This window comes from Podarcis melisellensis, assembly GCF_964234715.1.
Source record: "Podarcis melisellensis genome assembly, chromosome: 1".
Classification (NCBI taxonomy): domain Eukaryota; kingdom Metazoa; phylum Chordata; class Lepidosauria; order Squamata; family Lacertidae; genus Podarcis; species Podarcis melisellensis.
The window spans coordinates 39,272,587-39,294,670 of NC_138528.1; the positions used below are offsets into that span (position 1 = coordinate 39,272,587).

Consider the following 22,084-nt stretch of genomic DNA (forward strand, 5'->3'; position numbering starts at 1 on the left):
ATTAGCAGCAGTAAAATCAGTGCTTTCCCCCCCTAAAAAAATATTTAGGGGTACTCTCATTTTCCTACTCATATTGAAATACTGCCCCTCAATGAAGCCAAACTTAGATTCACAAATTATTTAGGGGTATGGGTACCCCTGCATTCCTCCAGAAAAAAGCACTGAGTATAGTTTAACAGGTCATACTATCAACAGCCATGAAATCTTTACAATGAAGCAGGTGCTAAATGGCTTTTCAAAAATTAATAAATAACCTGCATTCTAAATAAACAAATGGTAAATATATGCATTGCCCAGAACTCTACCATACTGCATTCACTTAGCCCTCAATCCTGGCAGCTAATTCCCAATAAACTCTATGTTGAAATATTGCATTGCCCAAAAGCCACACAAGAACTACCAAATCTGAAGTTACTGTCTGAAGCAGTTGCAACAGCTTCCTTGCTAGGGACAATGAGCCTGAACTACCTTGTTCCTCCCATGACAAGATATAGGTCTGAATTATCATAGCTGCTGTGAATGCTTCAATTAGTCAAAGTAGCTTCAGTGGTTGTTAAATGGCTGAATGTCGTATGTCTTGGGCATGTTTGGGGCTCAATGGGCTAGGTTGCTTATGCTGCCACTGGAGGATGGAGAGGTGATGGTGGTTCTAACTTAGTGGCCCTGTTTGTGTGAACTAGTGGACCATAGTTGGAAGCAAACCATGGCTTGCTGTGAAATAGCAGCATCCTAGTCCTCACTGCTGCGCCTTCCCTGCACTTCTCTTTGCCAAGTCAGAATTATGCGCAGACCAGCACTTGTAGTTTGTTTCTCCCAAACAAACCATGCGTATCAAGCCATGAACCAGACCTTGGCTTCCACATATAGTCTGTTTGGAGAGAAACAAACCCTGTGTACTGGTTTGCAAATAACACTATCCAGCTCACTTTAGTTAGAGATTTTATTTTCAGTCTGAGACATTGCATCTCTGCCAGTCTCACCAGGCACACAGCTCATCAGTGGTGGCTCCATTTCTAGAAACTGCCTTGTGTCAAATCTGTTACTTCTGAATGAGTTTGGCATTAGTTTGGAACACTCCGCTGCATAAATTGTGGCTAGGAATCTTATTCAGAGTGTGACACTGAATGTGGCATAACGATGAGAGGAAGATATTGCATGCTAAATCTGGAGTGTGGTGTAATACCAGCTGTGTCCCAGCCCCTCATGTATGCATATCTAATAGTGCCAATAAGAAAACCTAAGTTTTCAAAAGGTGCTTACTGGAAAAACGCATATATTAAAGGAGAATACATAATAACTCTAAATTTTATACGATCTTACATACCATAAGAGCTCCAACACCTATGCACAATGGGGTGGATTAACTCTCTGGGTGCTGCAGACATATTTATACACCTCCTCCTAAAGTGTTCATTTGGCTGGCAGTCTGGAAAATGCCAGAATGTCAAGGGTTAAATTGGAACACTGAAACTTTTGCAGGTTTAACTTAAACCTTTTAACTTTAAAAAATATATTTTATTTTTCTGATTTAGGAAATACATTGCTATCTAAAAGCTGCTGGAGCCAGTGGACGACAAGACAGCAATCACTTTTATTGAAGTTGAACTCTGTAGCTACTATTACATGGAGAATGGACGTTCATGAACAAAAACACTAATACTGGATACATCTAGCAACTACATTACATGTATTAGACCTTTAAACTTGTTACAGTCCCAGAATAATAATAAAAAAATATCAGTATTAGTAAATATAAATTGGAAAATTTATAATTGCTAACAAAAATCTGCAGTATTTATTATAGGAATTTATTGAAATGTTCTTTTTTATGCAAATAAGTCACAGGGCTTCAATGGGGTTCCATAAATAACCATTTTCCTGATGTGACATGCAAGAAGTTTACTCTACTTCACACTGAAGTTAATTGCTTTTTTAAGAGCTAAAGTGGGCAAGATGCTAGGTGATTTGTGATTGGATATATTGCCATGTTGGGTTTTGTTTTGGCTTTTAGTTTTACTTCCATATACATACCTGTATGCTTTTTACCACAGGACAAAAAGGAAATCTGAGGGACAGCACAGGGGAAAGGCTTAACCCACCCTTACTCCCATGCTGTGACTTCAATCTGATTCTCTCTCTCTCTCTCTCTGGTCCTTGCTTATTGCCACAGAGAGAAAAAGAGAAGCAGAGTTTTTTGACATGCTTTTGCCCCACTTTGCATCAGCTATAACTCCCATCAGGCCCAGCCAACATGGCCAATGGTGAGGGATAATGGGAGTTGGAGTCCAACATCATCTGGAAGGCATGACATCAGTTACCACTGAATTGTCAAACTTGAGTCCCCAGCTGTTGTTGGACTACAACTTCCATCATCCCTAGCTAGCAGGTCTAGTGGTCAGGGATGATGGAATTTGCAGTCCAACAACAGCTGGGGATCCAATTTTGAGAAATAATGATAGAGAACAGCACAGTCAAGATTTAATAAGGTGGAAGAAGTGTATTTTTTATTATAAAACACATCTGTGATTTATGGGCTGGAAGCCAAGAAGACTAAGGCTGCAACCTTATACATTTACCTGGGAGTAAGTCTCAATGAATTCAATGGGACTTGTGAGGAGACAAGCATAGGCTTAGTGGTAAGGTTTGTTAATTTATTGTCTGACAAAAATAATCATTGCAAACAAATTTGTCCCAAATTAGGCAACTGCACCTTCCTTCTTCTCTCCCTGATGTTTAAAATTAATGAGGCTGCCTTTTTCACCATGATACACATTTAGGTCATAATTTAGGTGTGCTAGATAAGTCAACTCAATTGCACTCAATAGCCCTGAGTCTAAAGCATATTTGGATGTAATGCTAAACCAGTGTTTCCCAACCTTGGGCCTCCAGCTGTTTTTGAACTACAATTCCCATCATCCCTGACCACTGGTCTTGCTAGCTAGGGATGATGGGAGTTGTAGGCCAAAAACATCTGGAGGCCCAAGGTTGGGAAACACTGTGCTAAACCATGGTTAAGCACCTGATGGACAAGCCACAACATGCCCCAGGCTCGTGCATTCCCCTTTCCCCTCTGCTGCCAGTCAGGAGAATGACTTCAGAAGTTTGTACTTTCAGTAGTGAGAAAACATAACTTTCAGTTCCAAGTGAACCAAGGCTAATGGTGTAACACACTAACCATGGGTTATGAAGTTGGCTTACTTGAACTAACCATGGATTATGAAGCTGATGAAGCTACACTAATCTTCGTTAGTGTAAATCACAATGCACAATTCAGATTAAATGGGAAACTAAAAACAAAAGTAAAAGCTTCTGAATTCCTCCCAGGCACATGGAACCAGAGGGAAGGGACTGTGAAAGCTTGAGGCCTCTGCAGCTTATTCATATAGTTTACAGTGACTTCCCAATGTAGTGTTGGGTTGTGGTCCTAAGCAGTTGTGATTCTAAGAAGCTGAAGAGCATAAAGAGGCATTCTCAGGAGCATCCCCACCCCCCAATTTAACCGTTAAACTTGTCTTTGAAAAAGTAACACAACACAAGACCAAATATCTTTGCTCTAAGATCAGGTTTCAGCTCCACCAGTAAAGTAGCATTCTTAGCTAAATATGCTGATACAGCAAATTTCCAGTTCATGATCATGCAAGTCAAGGGAGTCATTTCCCTTAGTGAATACATTCTTACATTCTTGATGAGATAAAAAAAAAGAATCAGCTGACTTTGCACCATTTCATTGCTGACCCAATAGAACAGAATTGTCGTGCTCCAACACCAGTCAGAGATCACCACAAAAGTAGTCAACTTCATTTTTCAACTACAAGATTATACAGCTACTGCTTCTAACTGGGGCTAATTTTGCTACTGAAGAACCTACACCTTGCAGATGTTTCTATCTAATTTTACCACATTGACAAAATAACAGTTATTGAGTAAGCTTAATGGGGTCACAAATATATAGAACTAAGAAATGTGTGCATCTTAAAAGAGTTCTCCCCAATTTTAGTACGCTGATATTGTAAAGGGATCTGTTCTCAATACGGTAGCTCAGAGTTTTGATGTTAGCAATGCATCTTTTACTTTGATTATTTGTATATTATCAAAGTTCATGATTAAATTGATGAGTACTATTTACAAAAAGTTAGCATAGGGAGAAAATTATTATTATTTCCCTATTTGCATTTAAAGAAACACAATAGGAAATATGGGTATTCGGTGATACCTTATTTCACTGAATTTTATTCTGCTTACTTGAAGAAGTGATGATACAGTCACTATAGTTTCAATACAAAACATTCCATGAGGTCAGTATCTGAGGTTCAGTTGTCAGGAATACTGGCCAGAGACTTCTATGTTGCTATGCCTTAGCTTTAGAACCTACTATCCCATGAGATGTCAAGTTCCAACAGGTCCTTGGCTTGTAAGAGATATGAGTTATTACCGCTGATCTAATTTTGCTCCACTGTACTGATTGTGCTCTCTCATTCATTCTCTCTCTCTCTCTCTCTCTCTCTCTCTCTCTCTCTCTCTCTCTCGTTGTTTTGTTTATCATTGTTTTTAAATATCTGTTGCCTTTTTTTTGTTTTTAACACTATACTGTAAGTTCCACTAAAAACTTAGAGCTAGAAAAATGGTATAAACGTATCTATACAAACAAATAAAATACCATACACACTTACCTAAGAGTAAATCTTTGTGAATTTGATGAGTAAAACTGTACAGTAATGGGTTACACTGGCACAATCCTGGCTAACACTGGTCTTACATTATTGAGGCAGGGCAAGATGAATAATAGAACAGATGTCCTGACTCTGCAGATCTTTCCCACCCAAAGATCCCATGATTTGGTGTAAGATTTATTCATGGGTCCCATTTTCCAAACACAATGTATTCCTAGGAAGTCATTCATTAGGTGAACATCTCATAGTTCCTTCCTGAAATGGCTGCAGCCAAACAACAAATGAGAGGCAAAAACTGGTCTGCCTGATCTCTGCTCTCTGATTTGTCAGATCTCTCTCCCTTCCTCCATTCCTTCCTTCCTGGTTTCTGCCCAAAATGGCTGTTGTCCACCAGCAAAACATGAACAAGTAAGGAAATGGCCAAACTCTGGCTGTTTGGATATCTGAATCTGTGGTGTGTATAGCGAGGTTTGGGTACTAATTCCTTGTGCTTGGATAACTGAATTTGTGGATAACTGAATTTGTGGATAATGAGCGTTCTGATAGAGGGACTTACAAGTACTTTGTCACTTATTCCCTTCCTCCATTATATTAATAACAGACCAACCTCTCATGGTCATGTACTCTCTCCTGAGTAAAAAACAAACGCCATGCTGGCTTTGAGCTCCAGTGAGCTGCTAATTGATTATCCATGCCTAATAACTACTGCAGGGATGCGGGTGGCGCTGTGGGTTAAACCACAGAGCGTAGGGCTTGCCGATCAGAAGGTTGGCGGTTTGAATCCTGCGAGCTCCCATTCCTCAGTCCCTGCTCCTGCCAACCTAGCAGTTTGAAAGCACATCAAAGTGCAAGTATATAAATAGGTACCGCTCCGGCGGGAAAAGAAACGGCATTTCCATGTGCTGCTCTGGTTCGCCAGAAGCGGCTTAGTCATGCTGCCCACATGACCCGGAAGCTGTATGCCGTCTCCCTCAGCCAAGAAAACGAGATGAGCACCGCAACCCCAGAGTCGGCCACGACTGGACCTAATGGTCTGGGGTCCCTTTACTTCACCTAATAACTACTGCAAAGTTTCAGGGAAAAAAATGTGTCTATTGAGAGAGCCAGTGAATAATTGTTGGTAAAGAATTCAAGAACACACACACACACACACACACAAGCTTTTAAAATAAAAAGAAGCAATTCCCATAAGCAGGCATGATATAATTCACTGGACCCAAATTCCATTGTTCTACTTTTTTAAAAAAGCTTTTCCAATGCCAGTTAAAATACTGGTAAAAATGTATCTATACTAAGGTGCGAGACAGTAGAATCTGGCTTATTTGCTTTAATAAAAACAAATATATGATACTCCCAAATTATTTTGCAGCCTCCAAAACAAAAACTAGTTACAGTGTTCCAAATGTCCTGTTTATTGTATTGTTTTTGCAATATGTGAAACAAGCGATCATACATAAACACACATCTAAATTTAAGTGCCTTTTAAAAAGCTAAAAACATCTAGAAAAGGATTTATATAAATGACAAAAAACTTGAAGCCTGGATCAAGTAGCTGGGGAAAACATCTTTTTTGTTGAAGCAGTTGTTTTTAACTGTATTCATAACTGCTTTTACCTTGTAAGATAAAGTTCAATAAATATCAGACATGGACCTATTTTTGAAGGTTCCCAGACTCCTAAACAGCACCTTCCCATTCATTACGGTAGAATTAGTTGGCAATGCTACTAGTTGCACCAAACACACACACACACTCACACACACACCACACCCTAATTGGTCCCACAGGGTAGTTAGGTGCTGTGGAAGACTTAAAAACACCATTATCTCCCCATAGTGATTTGCTAGCCTTCCTATACTCTCTGTAGCACATTGGGACTTCTAAATTACATACCATAATTGACATCAAATATCTGTCCCACCAGTGAATATCTTTATTAGCATCAAAATCACTCACAACTAGTGTTCCTCAATGTTATTAAACAGAACTTGTTCTAGGTGTTGCCTTACTAATTAGTCAGGATGAGCCCGAGGAAGAAAATCTGGGTCATGTTAAATTAATTGGAATGAGCATGAAAATTAGCTGAGCAAACTGCATCAATTTTCTATAGAGAGCCTTCCTTCATGTCGAGAATAAAAATTGATATTATGAGGCATTAACCAAACTGCCTTCTGTGACTGCCAAGAGGTGTGTTACAGTAGCCCAAAAATATCATGCTCACAGATTTTCAGAAGTTAATGAGACATTTCCAGGAATGGTAAATACATGGTGTTAAAATGGGTGTGCCTCTTATGGGAAAATGCCAAGTCATTTCATGTTTATTCAGGCATAACAAGCTCTTCAAAATGAGCATAATTTAAAAGGTGAATAGTGCAAAGAAGGCTAACATTCAACTAATTTTCCTTAAGAAAGAAAAGATTAAATTGAACAAAAAATGAATTAAGAGGTTTACAAGTCAACAAGTCAACCATCAGATTGTAGCCTCTGCTCACTATATTCTCATCATCCCCTGCCATGAAGTTTTTGAAAAAATGTCCCAAAGGCAGGGAACAAAGCGAGCAGAACTGATTACAGCCACACTCACCGCCTTGCTGTCTAAACTCTGTTTGGCTTCCTAATGAGCTCACTAAAAACCTAATTCATCTCCCATAACCCTTCTCAGCCCTCCTTGAAATTCACCATTATGGAAATTACAGATGAAACATTTACAGGCTCTGTTCAAATTACTGCTTCTTCAACAGGCAGGTCCCTGACCCTCACAATGAGCACAATAGAGGTATGTCCGGCATGAAACCACTCAGGCCACAGGCTTTAGAATAAAGAGGCTCAGGAAGGTTAAGACTTTTTCTCATGGTGATAATGATTTCCGCATTAATGCTTTCAGTACCATGAATATGGGAATTCTGTGGGTTTGACAGTATATCAAACACAAACTATAATTCAGAAGAGGAGAAATGAGTTGTACTGATGACAAATAGCTGAAATAGGCTAATGTGAATTCCCAGCCTGTTCATGAGGAAACTCCCTCAGTTCCTCATTACATGAAGTCAAAATGATCCTCACGGCACCTAGCCTGTAACTGGAAGATTACTGAATTGATAGATCCTTAGTTTAAAATGCAGCTGTTTTATTCTGCTTTAGTAATTAATTCTTTTTCCAATACCTTATTGATTAAGCGTAGACCCTGATAAAGTTCAAACTGAGAAGAATCTCTAGTGGCTTCCTTAGTTGCTCAAGAGAGTCAATGAAAACTTCCTACAATTCCACCTGCCTCCTCAGAGTGCTGATCCAATGAACAGAACAGTTTTTTTCTCATAAATTAGTCAGGCCATGTGGAGCTGTATTAGCTGATCGCTGCTTTTGTCTCTCTACTTGCTGACTTGCTTTTCACTTTTGCTGTCCTTTGTGCTGTCGCACACAAAGTCGGAGTGCAGCTGCCATTCTGAACCCAAACCAAGGTAAAAGAACAATTCATACAAACTACATTTCCCCCCATTTCATACAGCTGCAGCTCCCTGAGCAACACAACACTCAATAAGGCCTCCTGGGACCCAACTAGCTGAGAAATCAGAACTGAAGCATGCAGACATATTTTGGGACTGAGGTTAAAAAAGAAAATGTAACCTGTTTTATTCAAGACTACTCCACCTTTCAGAATGGAATATTTGTGACTGTCTTTTCAGAAGTTATAGATTTCAATAATATCACTTGTTTAAAAAAAAAAGTGTCATGAATGCTTGCAAACAGTAATCACAACACCCATGACAATGAAAGCGCAATCAATGCACGTTGACCAACAGGCAGCCAGAGGTTGCCTTTGAATAAACATTATAACATTTTAAATAAGAGGCACTGCCAACATGCTGGCATGTTTGAAGGATCTCACAAGACCAATACTAGTGAACAGGAAGGATGATAATATTTTTCAGAGTACAGGATACGTAAGTAATTGTTATTGCTTTTCTTTTTGCAAAGATCAGTGCTACAATAGTGCTTTTAGAGCAATGGTTCACAGTCCAACACATAAAACAAAAAGAAGAGCCCTGCTCAGGCATCAGTTTGCATAAGGGTTTTTCCTGCAACAGACAGGCATGGTGAGGCATTTCTGTTGCTCTTTTAAGGTGTTCAAAGAACACACATGGGATGAGTGTGAAGCAGGTGTGAGGTCTTGCATGCCACTCCACCTCCAACATCCCTTTCTCCACTAGCTCCATTCCCAACCTTCCTGCACAGGTTTTTTTATGGCTGAATTAGATTAGAATTCTCTTTATAATGAGGAATTTTCCCAGCTTGCTATAATTCTCCTTCCCACCCTGCTGCACACACCTCACTTAGATTTTATTTAAACTTCCATTGGTTGCCTAATTGTGGGGGTGGGAAAGCTAGGAGTGGATGGGGCAGAAATAAAGGGGAGATAGAGAAAAATAGGGGAAAATGGAATGGAAAGTAGGTGTGTGAGATAGAGAGAGACTAGGGGGGCTCCATGTTTGGCCTGGGCCCTATTTCTCCTTGTATGCCCCCCCCCCCACTAAGGGTTTTCACAGGGAATGCAGTCCTAGCTGGGGGGAAATTCCCACGCCAGATGTAAACGTTGAGGCTTGGTTCTGATCTCACAGATATTGGTTTCCTGTCAGTATCACCCTGGCTTCTTTTATTTCCTGATTTGCAGTGGTCTCAATCAGAACTTTTTCCACTTATGCTTTTATGATTCTGTTTACTTCTGGCGTAACAACTCTGTGCTGAAATGGAAAAGTAAATTAGGAAAGTGCCTGAGCCTCTGTGAGCTTATTCAGTACTGCCTAGAACAGGCCTGATAGCTGCATTCCCCCACCTTCAGAGCATTCTTTCTTAGGTCAAAAAGTCATCATCACAGATGTCTGCAGCAGACACTCGGTTGTCAAAAGGTTGTATCATGTGATACTTGCAGTTGCTCTTAACAATACACTATTCTCCATTGAGGTACATAAAACTTTACATTTACAAACAATGTCCTTGTAAGGCAAGTGGAACCTAACTTGTTTTCAAAGGCATTCTGTTATCAAAACAAGGTATGAACAAGCATGGGGAAAACTTTAGTAAAGCCCTTCCCAACCCAAATGTTGTTATATAATATCATATTTATTGTTTTTCTTCCCCAGTTGTCCACATTAGTGGTCTATAGGCTTCTACTCTATAGACCCCACATACTCCAGAGAATCTAACAATAAAATAGTTGGAAAACAGTCCCCTTTCTTTCTTTCTTTTTAAAAAAAGGAAAATTGAGAGGAATTAAGCTTTAAGAATTAATCACTTTTGTGCTCGCTTCGGCAGTATATACACTAAAATTGGAACGATACAGAGAAGATTAGGAAGAATTAATCACTTTCCTTCCCCAACCCCTCAAAATATGTAACAAGACATCATGTACAAAGGAGAGCATGTACAAAGTGCTGGGCCAGTTGTTTTGATTCAATGTGATTGATTGGCTTGTGTTTTGTTATGTATTTTAACCTTTGTACGCCACTGTGAGGACCTAACTTACCACAGTAACACATGATAGCTTTCTGTTGCTAAGTTATTCATTATGACGTCTGAGTTAACATAATAGAATCATAGAACTGTAGAGTTTGAAGGGACCCTGAGGGTCATCTAGCCCAAGCACCTATAAATATGACACTAGATGATACTTTATTATGTTCTTTTGATTTTATGTGAGCTTTCTGTATTGCTGAAAAGACATCTAAGAGCTATCACATACAGGGGACAATCTAGCATTGTTCTTTCCTAACACTACTGAAATTAACAGGAGTTTCCATTATTTTGCACAGCTATCATCCCTTTGCAAGGGAGTTTGCAAAGAAGGTCTTATATTAGCATTTCCCCCTAGAAGATATCCATTGAAATTCTCTTTTAGTTAAGTGTTGTGATATAAAACAGAAACGGGCAAAATATACATGAAGAAAGATAACTGGATAAACAGTATTCTAATTGCGCACCTTAATAGAATTGGAAGGAGCCATAAGATATAATGTAAAAGGCTCACATAAATACTCTCAGAAAGGTTGCTTATGATTTCAGATATGCTATACCATTCATGTAAAATGCAGCATGCTTTCTTTTGCAAATGTTATTTTTTCTTTTCATTTTTAAAAACTACTCACCAAAGTACACTTACCAGGAAAAAGATTATCTGTGATTTTACATTTCATATTTCATACATTTTTACCTCTCTTGGATTAATATGAATGAATGAACATGCACATTCTAAAAGCCATCTGTAGTTTCATTGGTTTAATCTCTGAACTTTAAAGACCTACATTTTATGAGATTTCCTTTGGGTAGGTATGTCAGTGTTCTAAAACACAGTTATGGACTGTTAAATTAAGCACATGTTCTGCACTGGCATTTAGTTCCAGCAGGTTATTTGGTGCCAGGCTTGGCAATTTAGTATCTACAGCCCTGTAACATATGTTTATGCCTTCTTCAAACACAGGGGATGAGTTGAAAACAAGGTGCTGCATAAAAATGGCATTTATCTTCAGTTATGAAAAACCAGAGAGAGGTTATCAAAGGACAGAAATAATTTCTAGATCCAGATCTGGAGCAAAATATCTGAAAATCACACAGGTAAGAGGCTGGTGTTGTCAGGCATAGAGATGATCACATCATCACCATCATCACCATCACATGCAACTAAACATGACAAAAATATTGATGAAACTCCTGCTATCTTATCCCAGGACAGGATTAGCTGTCAAGGGTGTCGGAAAAATCTGAAAATATTATTTCACTGTGTGTTCCAAGCAATTTTTCTCAAAACCACTTGCTATCTCACAGTGCAGTTAGGGGAAAGGGGCTATTCTCTGACTATGAGCACACGCATCTAGAAGACTATGGTCTTGGGCAAGGGAAGGAACTATGAAAGTAAAATCACTTGAATTCACAGTGAACGACGTCACTGTTAGTACAGATCTGCAGGAGGTGCGTCTAATACTGTTTGGTTAGACTATTTCTATTTGAAATCAATTTCAGTTTTCAGTTGTTGGACAAGACAACTTGAGGATGTCTGCCCAACCACAAGTATTTTCAACCCTTTGCCATCACAGTATAAAAGCTAGCCAGTACTGGTTGTCTATATGCTACTGCGTCCATTCAAGGTGAGAATTAATAATAATAACAATAATATTTTTTTATACCTCACCCACCTGGATTGGTTTCCCCAGCCACTCTGGGCAGCTTACAGCATGCATAAAACATAGCAAAATATCAAACATTAAAAACTTCCTGACACAGGGCTGCCTTCAGATATCTAAAAGCTATGTAGTTCTTTATCTCCTTGACATCTGAAGGGAGGGCATTCCACAGGGAGGGCGTCACTACTGAGAAGCCCTTCTGCCTGGATCTTTAAAGCACTAAACTACTTGGAGTCTTAATATCTGAAAGGGTATCCTTCCCTATACCAGCTTCCCTATGCATTGAGGCCTGCAGAAAAGATCCTTTTATTGACCTGTCTTTGGGTGAAGTACAGTGTGTGGCAACACAGGATACAGCTTATTCAGTGCCAGCACCTCATTATGGAATGCCCTTTCCTTCGAGATACAACTGGTACCATCTCTGTTTACCTCCCAGTACCCATTAAAGACATACCTCTCTGCCCAAGTCTTTGCAGTGGGTTGATCTGATACACTGAGTTGGGTGCCCATCTATTATATTGTCAACATTATTTATTTTTACCTAGATTTTTATTTGTAATATTTGAAAGCACAGCTGTGCTTTCATAATGTTTTGTAATCCAGGTTTCTACAGTACAGTGAAAGCTATGCAGGAACGAGGCATGCCATTCCCAGATTAAGATTTAATTTGGAATATTAGATTTTCCAGTGACATATTTTATCATCTACACCTTTTCTGGTCTTATTTTCTCTTAACACCCAGCCACTGAACCTGACACTGATGTATAGCTTCCTTTTTTATTGAGTCTCCCATTTCCCTAAACTTATTGTTGGGTTCCTTAGATACTGTACTTTCTTAATCGTGTCCTTTGACGTCCATTTTCATACCATTCTTCTAACTCGCTTCTTTAAACATAAATGCGGTGTTTCTGACTAAATGACCTCTAGTCCATGAAAGCTTATGGCACAATAAATGTGCTTGCCTTTGATACCACAAGACTCTCTTTTGCTGCAACATGGCTGCACTCTGGAAATCACTTTATCATATCCTGGATCCTATCTTCATCTCTTAAATGTGAAGGGTGAATAAATGGTAACTTTTTCAATGTGATGTAAGTGATTTGAACCCACATTTCCTGCATTCTGTGACATTTGTTTGCAGGGCAAAGAATGTGTAGTGTGTACTTCCACCACATACAATTAGAATATCTGACTATTTAAACTCAAATTTACCTTCTCTCAAGTTGCAATTCTGTCAAGTTTTTTTTTTTTTTACCAAACGCTATTCTGTCTCATCAATTGATTCTATTTCCCATCATCCTGATAATCTTTTTTTCCATCTTTGCCTAAAACTCTCCTCTATAACAATTCCCTTTTCAGTGATGATGATCAATAAGACTGACAAAATATGATGTGAATTCTTTCCAATCCTGTTTTCCCAACCCCAGTTTTCTACTCTTTCCTCCTTCCCATCAATTACCCTATCTTCACAACTGGCTGACCACAACTGTTGACTTTGTCCTTCTTAATCTTTAACCTCTCTCTTTCCTCTAGCTCCATGCCTCTTCTATCAAGCTTGCTCAGATCTCTACAATCCATTAAAAATATCTGGATCCTCTTTCCAAGCACAGGATTACATTAATCCGCTCTGTTTCTAGTGCCCATTAGCTGGGAGACCTATGATATTCCTTCCTTTGGGCAACACTATGGATCATGCCAGAAGCCCTTACCAGTACCGAACTGACTCTATGCCAGTTACGGGCCCAGGCACAGTGGAGTCACTGCCGTTGGGACAAGGCATGTTATAGTTGCAAATAAACACAGGATAACCAATTAGAATTTCAACAGGCTACATGCGGCCTGGGTCCCGCTGGCTTTTATAGCCAGAGAGCGGACCAGAGGGAAGAAGTTCTGCCTCCACTCCGCTCCTGAAACCACACCTGCTAGCTCACCAGCAATTAGCTAGCCATAATGGTTGTGGTTGGAGGCAGTAATGTTTCTGAATACCAGTTGCTGGATACCACAGGAGGAGAGAGTGCTATTGTGCTCTAGTCCTATGTGAGGTTTCCCACAGCCAGCTGGGTGGCCACTATGAGAATAGGGTGCCAGACTAAATCCAGCAGGCTTTTCTTAAGTTCTTATGGACTTGAACACAATAACACCCTCCATTTCTGCAGTTTCCAGAAATGGGAATTCAAAGCATACTGCCTCTGACCATGGACGCTGAGCATTGATCGTGCCAAGGTTATCAATAAGTAATTTCAAATATTCTGCACAAAAATCTTGACTTTCATTTGAAAATCCATGTTCAATCCTCCATGCTGAATATTTTTAATTCCCACTGATTTTATTAATTAAGTACAGTGGTACCTTGGGTTAAGAATTTAATTCTTTCTGGAGGTCCATTCTTAACCTGAAACTGTTCTTAACCTGAGGTACCACTTTAGCTAATGGGGCCTCCCACTGCCGCTGCGGTGCTGCCACATGATTTCTGTTCTCATCCTGAAGCAAAGTTCTTAACCCAAGGTACTATTTCTGGGTTAGCGGAGTCTGTAACCCGAGACACCACTGTATGTGCTCAACTATATCCTACTGAAATAAATGAGATTTACATGTGACTAACTTTGGTATGACTGTTTTCTGATTTCAGCAACATTAAAAATGCTCATGCCGATTTTGATTCATACCTAAAGATATAAAAATGTATAGGATGAAATCTAGTGAGAACACTGGGCTCATGGAACACACCCTTCAGGAGTCCATTTTTTTGCAGTTCCTTTTTCTCCATACCCCACCCCAAATGTGCTCTGAAATAGATTAGTAGGGATAGAGGGAAGAGGAGGAATCTCTGAAAATTGTTTTCATCCCCATTCTACTAATGACTATCTTCTCAGTGGAGCAACATCCATTAGATTCAACCCATAATTTTTAAATGTTGATATTTGAATCAATCTACCAAATACTGCTCATTGATTACCACTGAACTTGTACATGGGGAATATTAGGCATACTGAACCCACCATGCATAAAATAGTTTCCCTTCTGGAGTTAATAGTATAATTAGTATAGTATAATTAGCACTATATAATTTACTTAAACAGAATCAGGAGGTTCTCTTAAAACTGTACATACTTTATGGCTAAATCCTATGTGATGCTGTGCAAATACAGCAGTTTAATGGGATCAGACAGTGCCACAATACCAGAGTAGGACCACAAAACATGGCTTTGCATCAATGCTGGAACAAAATCAGAAGCCAAATCTTGTCTTCTGCCCATTTTTGGCTCTACTTCAGTTAAAGTGGACCCTTCAGATAATGCCAGTCTTTAGCTCCCATAAGTAATCTATAACAAATGTAGTTTTCAAAGAGCATGCTAGTTAAAGGCCTAATTAATTAAAACGTGTTTCTGACTTTCAAACTCCAAATCTTCAATCTACTTTCCATTTATTGAAAACAATATTTGTTCTCTAGAAAACGCAAATTATTACATTAAAACATTCTTAATGAGTGCCAAACCATAGTTCAGTTCCCAGTTTAATGCCAAGAAATAAAAATAAAAGTGGCAATAAAGAAATAGTAAAAGGTGGTACCTTTACCTTTAGATTGTAAAGAAGTCATGGGGCATTAATGATTTTCTCAAGGCAATGAACTGACACAATAAAAGCCACATTTATTAAATTTTACATGATTTTTGAACAAAGTACTTTTTATGCAAAATAGACTTTAGCCTTTGATATAGAAACATGAAATGAAAAAGTAAGTGAGAAAAGGTCAACATATCGTATAAACCAAAGCCCACTAAATTTTTGCACTTGTTCTATTGAAGTGGCTAACCTTTAGCCTGCTAAGTACAAATACCCTTATTTAAGAAGCTTGTGGTTCACCCAACTATAGCACAATACCACTGAAAAGTGTGTGTAATTTTGGGATATTTGCTCCAGAAAGAAAGAACCAGAACAAGTAATTACAGAGTAAAATAAACCTAAACTCTGCTCTTACACCAATTCAAGAAACTGGTGCAAAATTCATTCAGTTCAGAAAGCTATGGATTTCAGAAAGTTTCCGATAGCTTCCATAAAGGAGACCATAAAATGGTATACTGGGCAAAGAGAAATAAATTGGACTTATAAACTGAATGTACCTTGTTTATAATATTTATGGGAAATTTTAGGCTCTGACTCAATGCTATGAAGCTGTGGATTGAACGTTTGTGCAAGTTTCTACACCATACACACAAATAATTTAAAGGGCTTCATTCCACAATAAAAATCCAAGTATGATTCTGCTCAGCTAATTTCCAGTGAATCTTTATGTAAGAGAGGTATGTTTAATATGATCTAATATTAGAAGTCTTCCAATATAAGAAGTCTTCCATTAAGCAACTGAAGCCCTGGAGAAGCTTAGAGAACAAGTCCATGACTTTGAGTTACTATGAGGTAGACAGGGAGTAGGATTGCAGGTCCTAGATCAGATGGCTTCTCTAACATTAAGAGTTGAACAGAGGTCTACATTTATAAATTTGGGTCAGATAATAAATAATAATAATAATATAATTTATAATTTCTACCCCGCCCATCTGGCTGGGTTTCCCCAGCCACTCTGGGCGGCTTCCAACGGAAGGTTAAAAATACATTAAAACATCAGTCATTAAAAACTTCCCTGAACTGATTACGTGATTTAAAGCCAGTACACAATAATAAATACACGCCGGGCAAGTAATAAACTGAAAAAGCTCCACTTTTGTTTTTTACCTGCAGGTGAAAAGAGAAGATGCAAAAGATCCCCTACGTTAGCCACCCCCAGCCTGCTGCCCTTCAGATGTTTTGGGTTACAGTTCCTGTGCTTGCTGCAGCTCAGTCGAATTGTAGTTTGAAGCACCTAGAGGGCACCAGTTTGGGGAAGACTTCTATAGGCAAACAGCCTTAAGCTTTCTACGTCAACCACCGCTGTCCATGTGCTCATTGCAGACTCTTAAACAACAGAGAAAGAGGCATACAAGATCTGCACATGCCAAGCTGAGAAAAATCAATGTCAGAGTCTAAAAGACAGAACTACTCAAGTGCAAGGTCACTAAACCCTATAGCCCTGAGTCCAAAGAAATCCTACAGGAAAAGGAGAGAAAGAGGTTTCTAACAACATCCAGCAAAGTACAACTGCCCTTGGATGCTTTGATACACAAAAGGGAATTCAAACATCAATGCAGGATGGGATTTCCCTTGAATTGCATATATCAAACATGTTTGTTCAGGAGAAAATATTTGTTATACAAAAGCATGCATGCATAACGACAAATGAAATACTGTTGTGCATAATACACTAAAAACAGTATTCAACAGTATTTTATTCTTGTGCAAAGTTTGCTCTTGTACTGGTGCCAAGATGTATGTCATCTTTCAGTACTGACTTCATAAATGCTGATTGAAAAGTCAAAATGATGGCCTTATTACTAAGGCTGCAAGGTTTAATAGATTTTAATCAATAGTATTAATTAACTACAGCTTCCAACAGTGAGGCCATATATTAATGGTTTGGGAAGAGATTAGAAAGCACATTTGTTTATATTTTGAAACCATTTTGAGTATGGTGTGTTACTGAAACAGCAAATTTAAAAGAAAATGTCACAAAATTAGTGCTAGCTTCAAAAAGAAAAAGAATTATATCTCCCTCAATATCCTCAACAATTCTTTACAATCTATAGTAAAGTTTTAGCAACATGTAAATTTATCTGAAATCAACCAATCAATTAAAGCCATATATTTAGCCTTTTGAAAATGTTCTAACAGCTACAGTGCACTATTTTATGGCAATTTGCACTAGCCACACTTTTTTCCTGGGAAAGGACCATTTTGATCAAACAATGCAAATAATGTAATTATGATAGCCAGTGCTATTTTTCTGGAAAAAGAGGTGCCAGAACTCACCATGAACACCTCCCTTGTTCTTTTATAATGGCAATGGCATCCACCTGAATGGTGCCGGAACTGAGTTCTGGCGAGTTCCAGCTGCAAAAAAGGCCCTGATGATAACCATTGTGTGTTGTACTTTAGTTCCACTGACATCAACAGGTTTCAAATATTTTTATTTATTTAATTATAAAAAATACTTATATATTGATTAAAATAATGTTTTAAAATCATGTTTTAGCATGTATATAGCTGAATTCTGCAGAATGAAAACAGTGGTACCTCTGGATGCGAACAGGATCCATTCCGGAGCCCCGTTCGCATCCAGAAGCGAACGCAACCTGCGTCTGCACATATGTATGTGTGCAGGTTGTGATTTGCCATTTCCATGCATGCGCATGACGTCATTTTGACCATCTGCGCATATCCGTTACTTCTGTTGGGATAGGAGTACAACGCAGCTGCAAACCAGTAGCTTGATGTTGACATCACATGATGTGACTAGCCCTGGGAAAGAATGTACCAGGAAGTTCTTATCAGGACGGTTCACAGGGATTTGTTCTGTGTGTAATATGAGACCTTCCGTTTTCGCATGTGAAGGAAGTCTTACTGAGTTGCTTGGTGGAGACTGAGCTGAACAGACATGATTTTGTAGAGATGTAAAGACAGAAATAAATCGTAGATGATGTAGATTTTCTGACTTTCTTCTTTCTCCTGCTGGTATGCAAGGAGCAAAGGGGGTGTGCATCTTCCACACTGGGAGATGTCGCCTATCAAGATCTCCCTGGACTTGCGGGGATGCCAGCCAGGGTAGATCACCGGTAAACAAGCCCCGGGAACCTGAGAGGGAGGCCAGCCTCTCCAGAGGGGGCGAGTTTTCCAACAACTTCCAGGTCACTGCAGGGCTCAACCCGAAAATACTTATCCTGAAACTACTTCAACCCGAGGTATGACTGTATACATGTTCCAATATTAATATTAATATACAGGTTCCAATGTTAAGTCATCAAATGTGGAGAATGAGATATGAGTACAAATCTCTCATTGCACTATGAGAAACATTTGCTTTTGATTCAAATTTTAAATCAGTAGCAATACATAAAAATTAGGTGCCACTTTTGCTACTGTTACTCTGGCAACTCTATTCATTCTGTGCTTTAATTTGATTTTTGATGGTAAATAATCCCTATATGGTAAATAAGATTGTTCAGAATTGGCTTTGGCTGCATATAAATATATAGACAATAGGCTATAAAATATATTGTGGAATGGGAATTATAATGTTGATATTTAATAGAAAGCAGTATTTTATCTTAGTTGGGAAAACATATATACCTAAATATCATATGCGGTAAAATAATAACACTTGTGAGCTTTTAAAAACAGTCAAAACTTAAAATCATTGTGTAAATGCTCATGTGGGCATCCCAATCCACAACCCAATTAAATTGATTTAGTTGAATGTAAGTTTAAATCCAAGCACTTTCGATTAACAGAGTTATGCACTGGACTGAGAGCACTTGGGGATGCAATACCAATTATTGGATGCTAGTAACTATTTTAGAGCTACTGAGGTTAATACAACTGATAGACTAAGATAAGTAGTAATTAAGCCTTGTTTGAACTGTTGGTATTTATCCCAATGTTTTATAAAGTGGCTTTGGTGACGTAAATACTCTCACATAAAAAACCAGCATTGTGTCAGTGGAATTATTGAACCTATTCATGTGTCACATGAGCACTTTTTCAATACAACAGTGCATAGCTGTTGCTCAATGTGGTTTACTGCACTGGAATGGCAAGCTGTGGGTTCGAATTCCCACTTGGCCATAATGCTGACTGGGTAACACTTGGCCACTCACTCACACTGTCACCCTAATCTACCTCTCTTGGATGGGTGGGTTTTTCTTAAATGTGTGCTAATCTCTAGAAATGCAGATGGCCATGATGAATTTTGTAGTATTTCAGGGTTGCTATTGCTCCACTCCTAGTTACTGACTTCCTTTATTACTATGGAGTGAAACATTCACTCCACCTATCCCTCCATGCATCACTGCAGTATTAATTGCTAGGTACATAGGAAGCTGACACGTGGGTGATGTTTAGACATAACACAAATCTATGGTTTATTACAACATGCACAAGCCTCAGACTCAAGCAGTCCTCCCTCTTCAACACAAGCACAGATGAGATCGACAGTTTTTGTTTTTATTCGTAACTAATTTCAATTTAGCATTATGCCTGAACCTGGACAAACTGTGGTTCGCTGAGTGCATGTCAAAGCATACTTTATGAAGTTGGTTTGCCTCAATAGATTAACAGCAGTTTAGGGTTCAAATGTAATACTAAACTGGAGTTAATTAGAAATGGAAGCAAAATCTTCCAATCTTGACCTTGTGGTCACACTCGAGGGTAAGAGGGATCTGCTTTAGGCTCATTCTCATAACTCTAAATTATGTTTTAGTATTACATCTGAACAAAGCCACTCAACAGACCAGTGGTCCATTTAGCTCAGTATTAGTGATCTCCTGATGTTGTTGGACTACATCTCCCGTTATCCCTGATCATTAGCCATGCTACTTGAGGCTGATGGGAGCCGTAGTCCAGCAATATCTAGAGAGCACCATGTTGGCTATTCCTAATCTACACTGACTGGCAGCAACTTTCAAAGATTAAGACAGGAATCTTTTCCATCAATACTTGTAGATCCCACATACTGAACCTGGGAACTTTTGCATGCAAAGCAGATTTGCTGCCACTTCACTGTGATCCTCACCCAATGTGCCCACCCAGTGAAAATGGGGGGGGGGGGGAGTTGGAGAACATTCATGCATTAATTCATTTTACCTAATAACATTAATTGGTATAGAAACCCTAAGGGGGAATCTAGAATTTGGCATCCAGGTTGCTCACTGGGGCAAGATGGTTTGAGCATATCACACTGATCTGCACTGGCTGCCAATTCGCTTCTACGCTCAATTCAAAGAGCTGGTTTGGACCTAGAAATCTTTAAATGGCTCAGGATCGCAGTACCTCAAGGACCGCCTCTCCTCATATAAACCATCATCTGAGGCCCTACTTTGAGTGCCTCCTCTACATAAGGTCCGGAGGGTGGAAACATGAGAACGGGCCTTTTCTGCAGTTGCTCCCCATTTGTGGAATGCTCTCCCCAGGGAGGTTCAGCTGGCACCTTTATTATAGGCCCTTTAGGCGCCAAGCAAAAACATTCCTCTTCAACCAGGCCTTTGGCTGATTAATATTCTACAGCCTTTTAAAGGAGTCTGTGGGAAGAGGGGTTATTGTTTCGTTGTTTTTGTTTTAATTATTTATTTGCATTTTTATCTTGCACCACCCTGAGATCTTGCAGTGAAGGGTAGAATATAAATTTAATAAAGAAAATAAAATAAATAACCAGCCCTTCACAACAAACGAAAAAGCAAACGTTACTTTAAGAAATATCTCAGTTCTTTGTGGAGCAACCTTAAATGCACCAAAACACTTTATAACAGGCATAGGCAAACTCGGCCCTCCAGATGTTTTGGGACTACAACTCCCATAATCCCTAGCTAACAGGACCAGTGGTCAGGGATGATGGGAAGTTAAGGGATGATGTAGTCCCAAAACATCTGGAGGGCCGAATTTGCCTATGCCTGATTTATAAGCCTCTTCAGAAAACGTCCAGTGCTAGCCCTTCTCAGAATAGTCTGGCTGAAGTTACTGGGCATGGCTAATTTAGGTTCATTCATTTCAGTGGGTCTACTCTGAGTAGAAATTAATTGGCCATAACCCCCAAGCAGTTAAATATTTCTAAGTGTATAAACAGCACTTGAAATTGTGAAATCAGGAAAAGTAGGAAAGACATTAGAAGAAAATTCCATCCACAGAACTCTACAGCTCTAGAGCTGTTTTATTCCCACGCAATGTCACTAATCTCTGATTAGTTCTATGGATGACCATTCAACATGAGAAATGTGGAGAAGCTTTCCCACATGTAAAAAGAACCCAACTTCTACCACACATAATAATTTGCGGCAGAAAGAAAATTATGTTCCCTTTATAATGGTGACAAAGTAACCACATGGTAGAAAACCTACCATAACCATAGTTGGTTGTCTGCATCACTCAGAATGCCCAGAATCCCAATACCCATATTTTCATGTAAAAACACTTCTGAACATGTTCTTAGTAGGGTTCTCTGGATTTTACCTTTAAAGCTTTACTTTGGTTTTCTAAAGCAGCTTTCGGAATGATAAAAAGCAGCTATTTGGAATGCCACTGCATTCAGGAGGTGCAACCCATCTGTATGGAGCATAAATTGAAGGCCCTATGCAAATGTCTCTAGCATAATGTGATTCATGAAA

General features: G+C 39.0%; 1 protein-coding gene across 12 annotated transcripts in view; it reads right to left on the minus strand.

Moving 5' to 3' along the window:
* Positions 1 to 22,084, minus strand: part of MEIS2 (Meis homeobox 2) — a 226,301-nt gene that overhangs the window by 170,403 nt on the left and 33,814 nt on the right. For 8 of the 12 annotated variants that reach the window (XM_081886952.1, XM_081886946.1, XM_081886951.1 and 5 more), the window contains one exon: positions 1,325 to 1,426. The exons of the other annotated variants lie outside the window; for them this stretch is intronic. In XM_081886952.1, the coding sequence (XP_081743078.1) occupies positions 1,325 to 1,426 (102 nt within the window). The remainder of the gene's footprint in view (positions 1 to 1,324; positions 1,427 to 22,084) is intronic. 12 annotated transcript variants of the gene reach the window in all.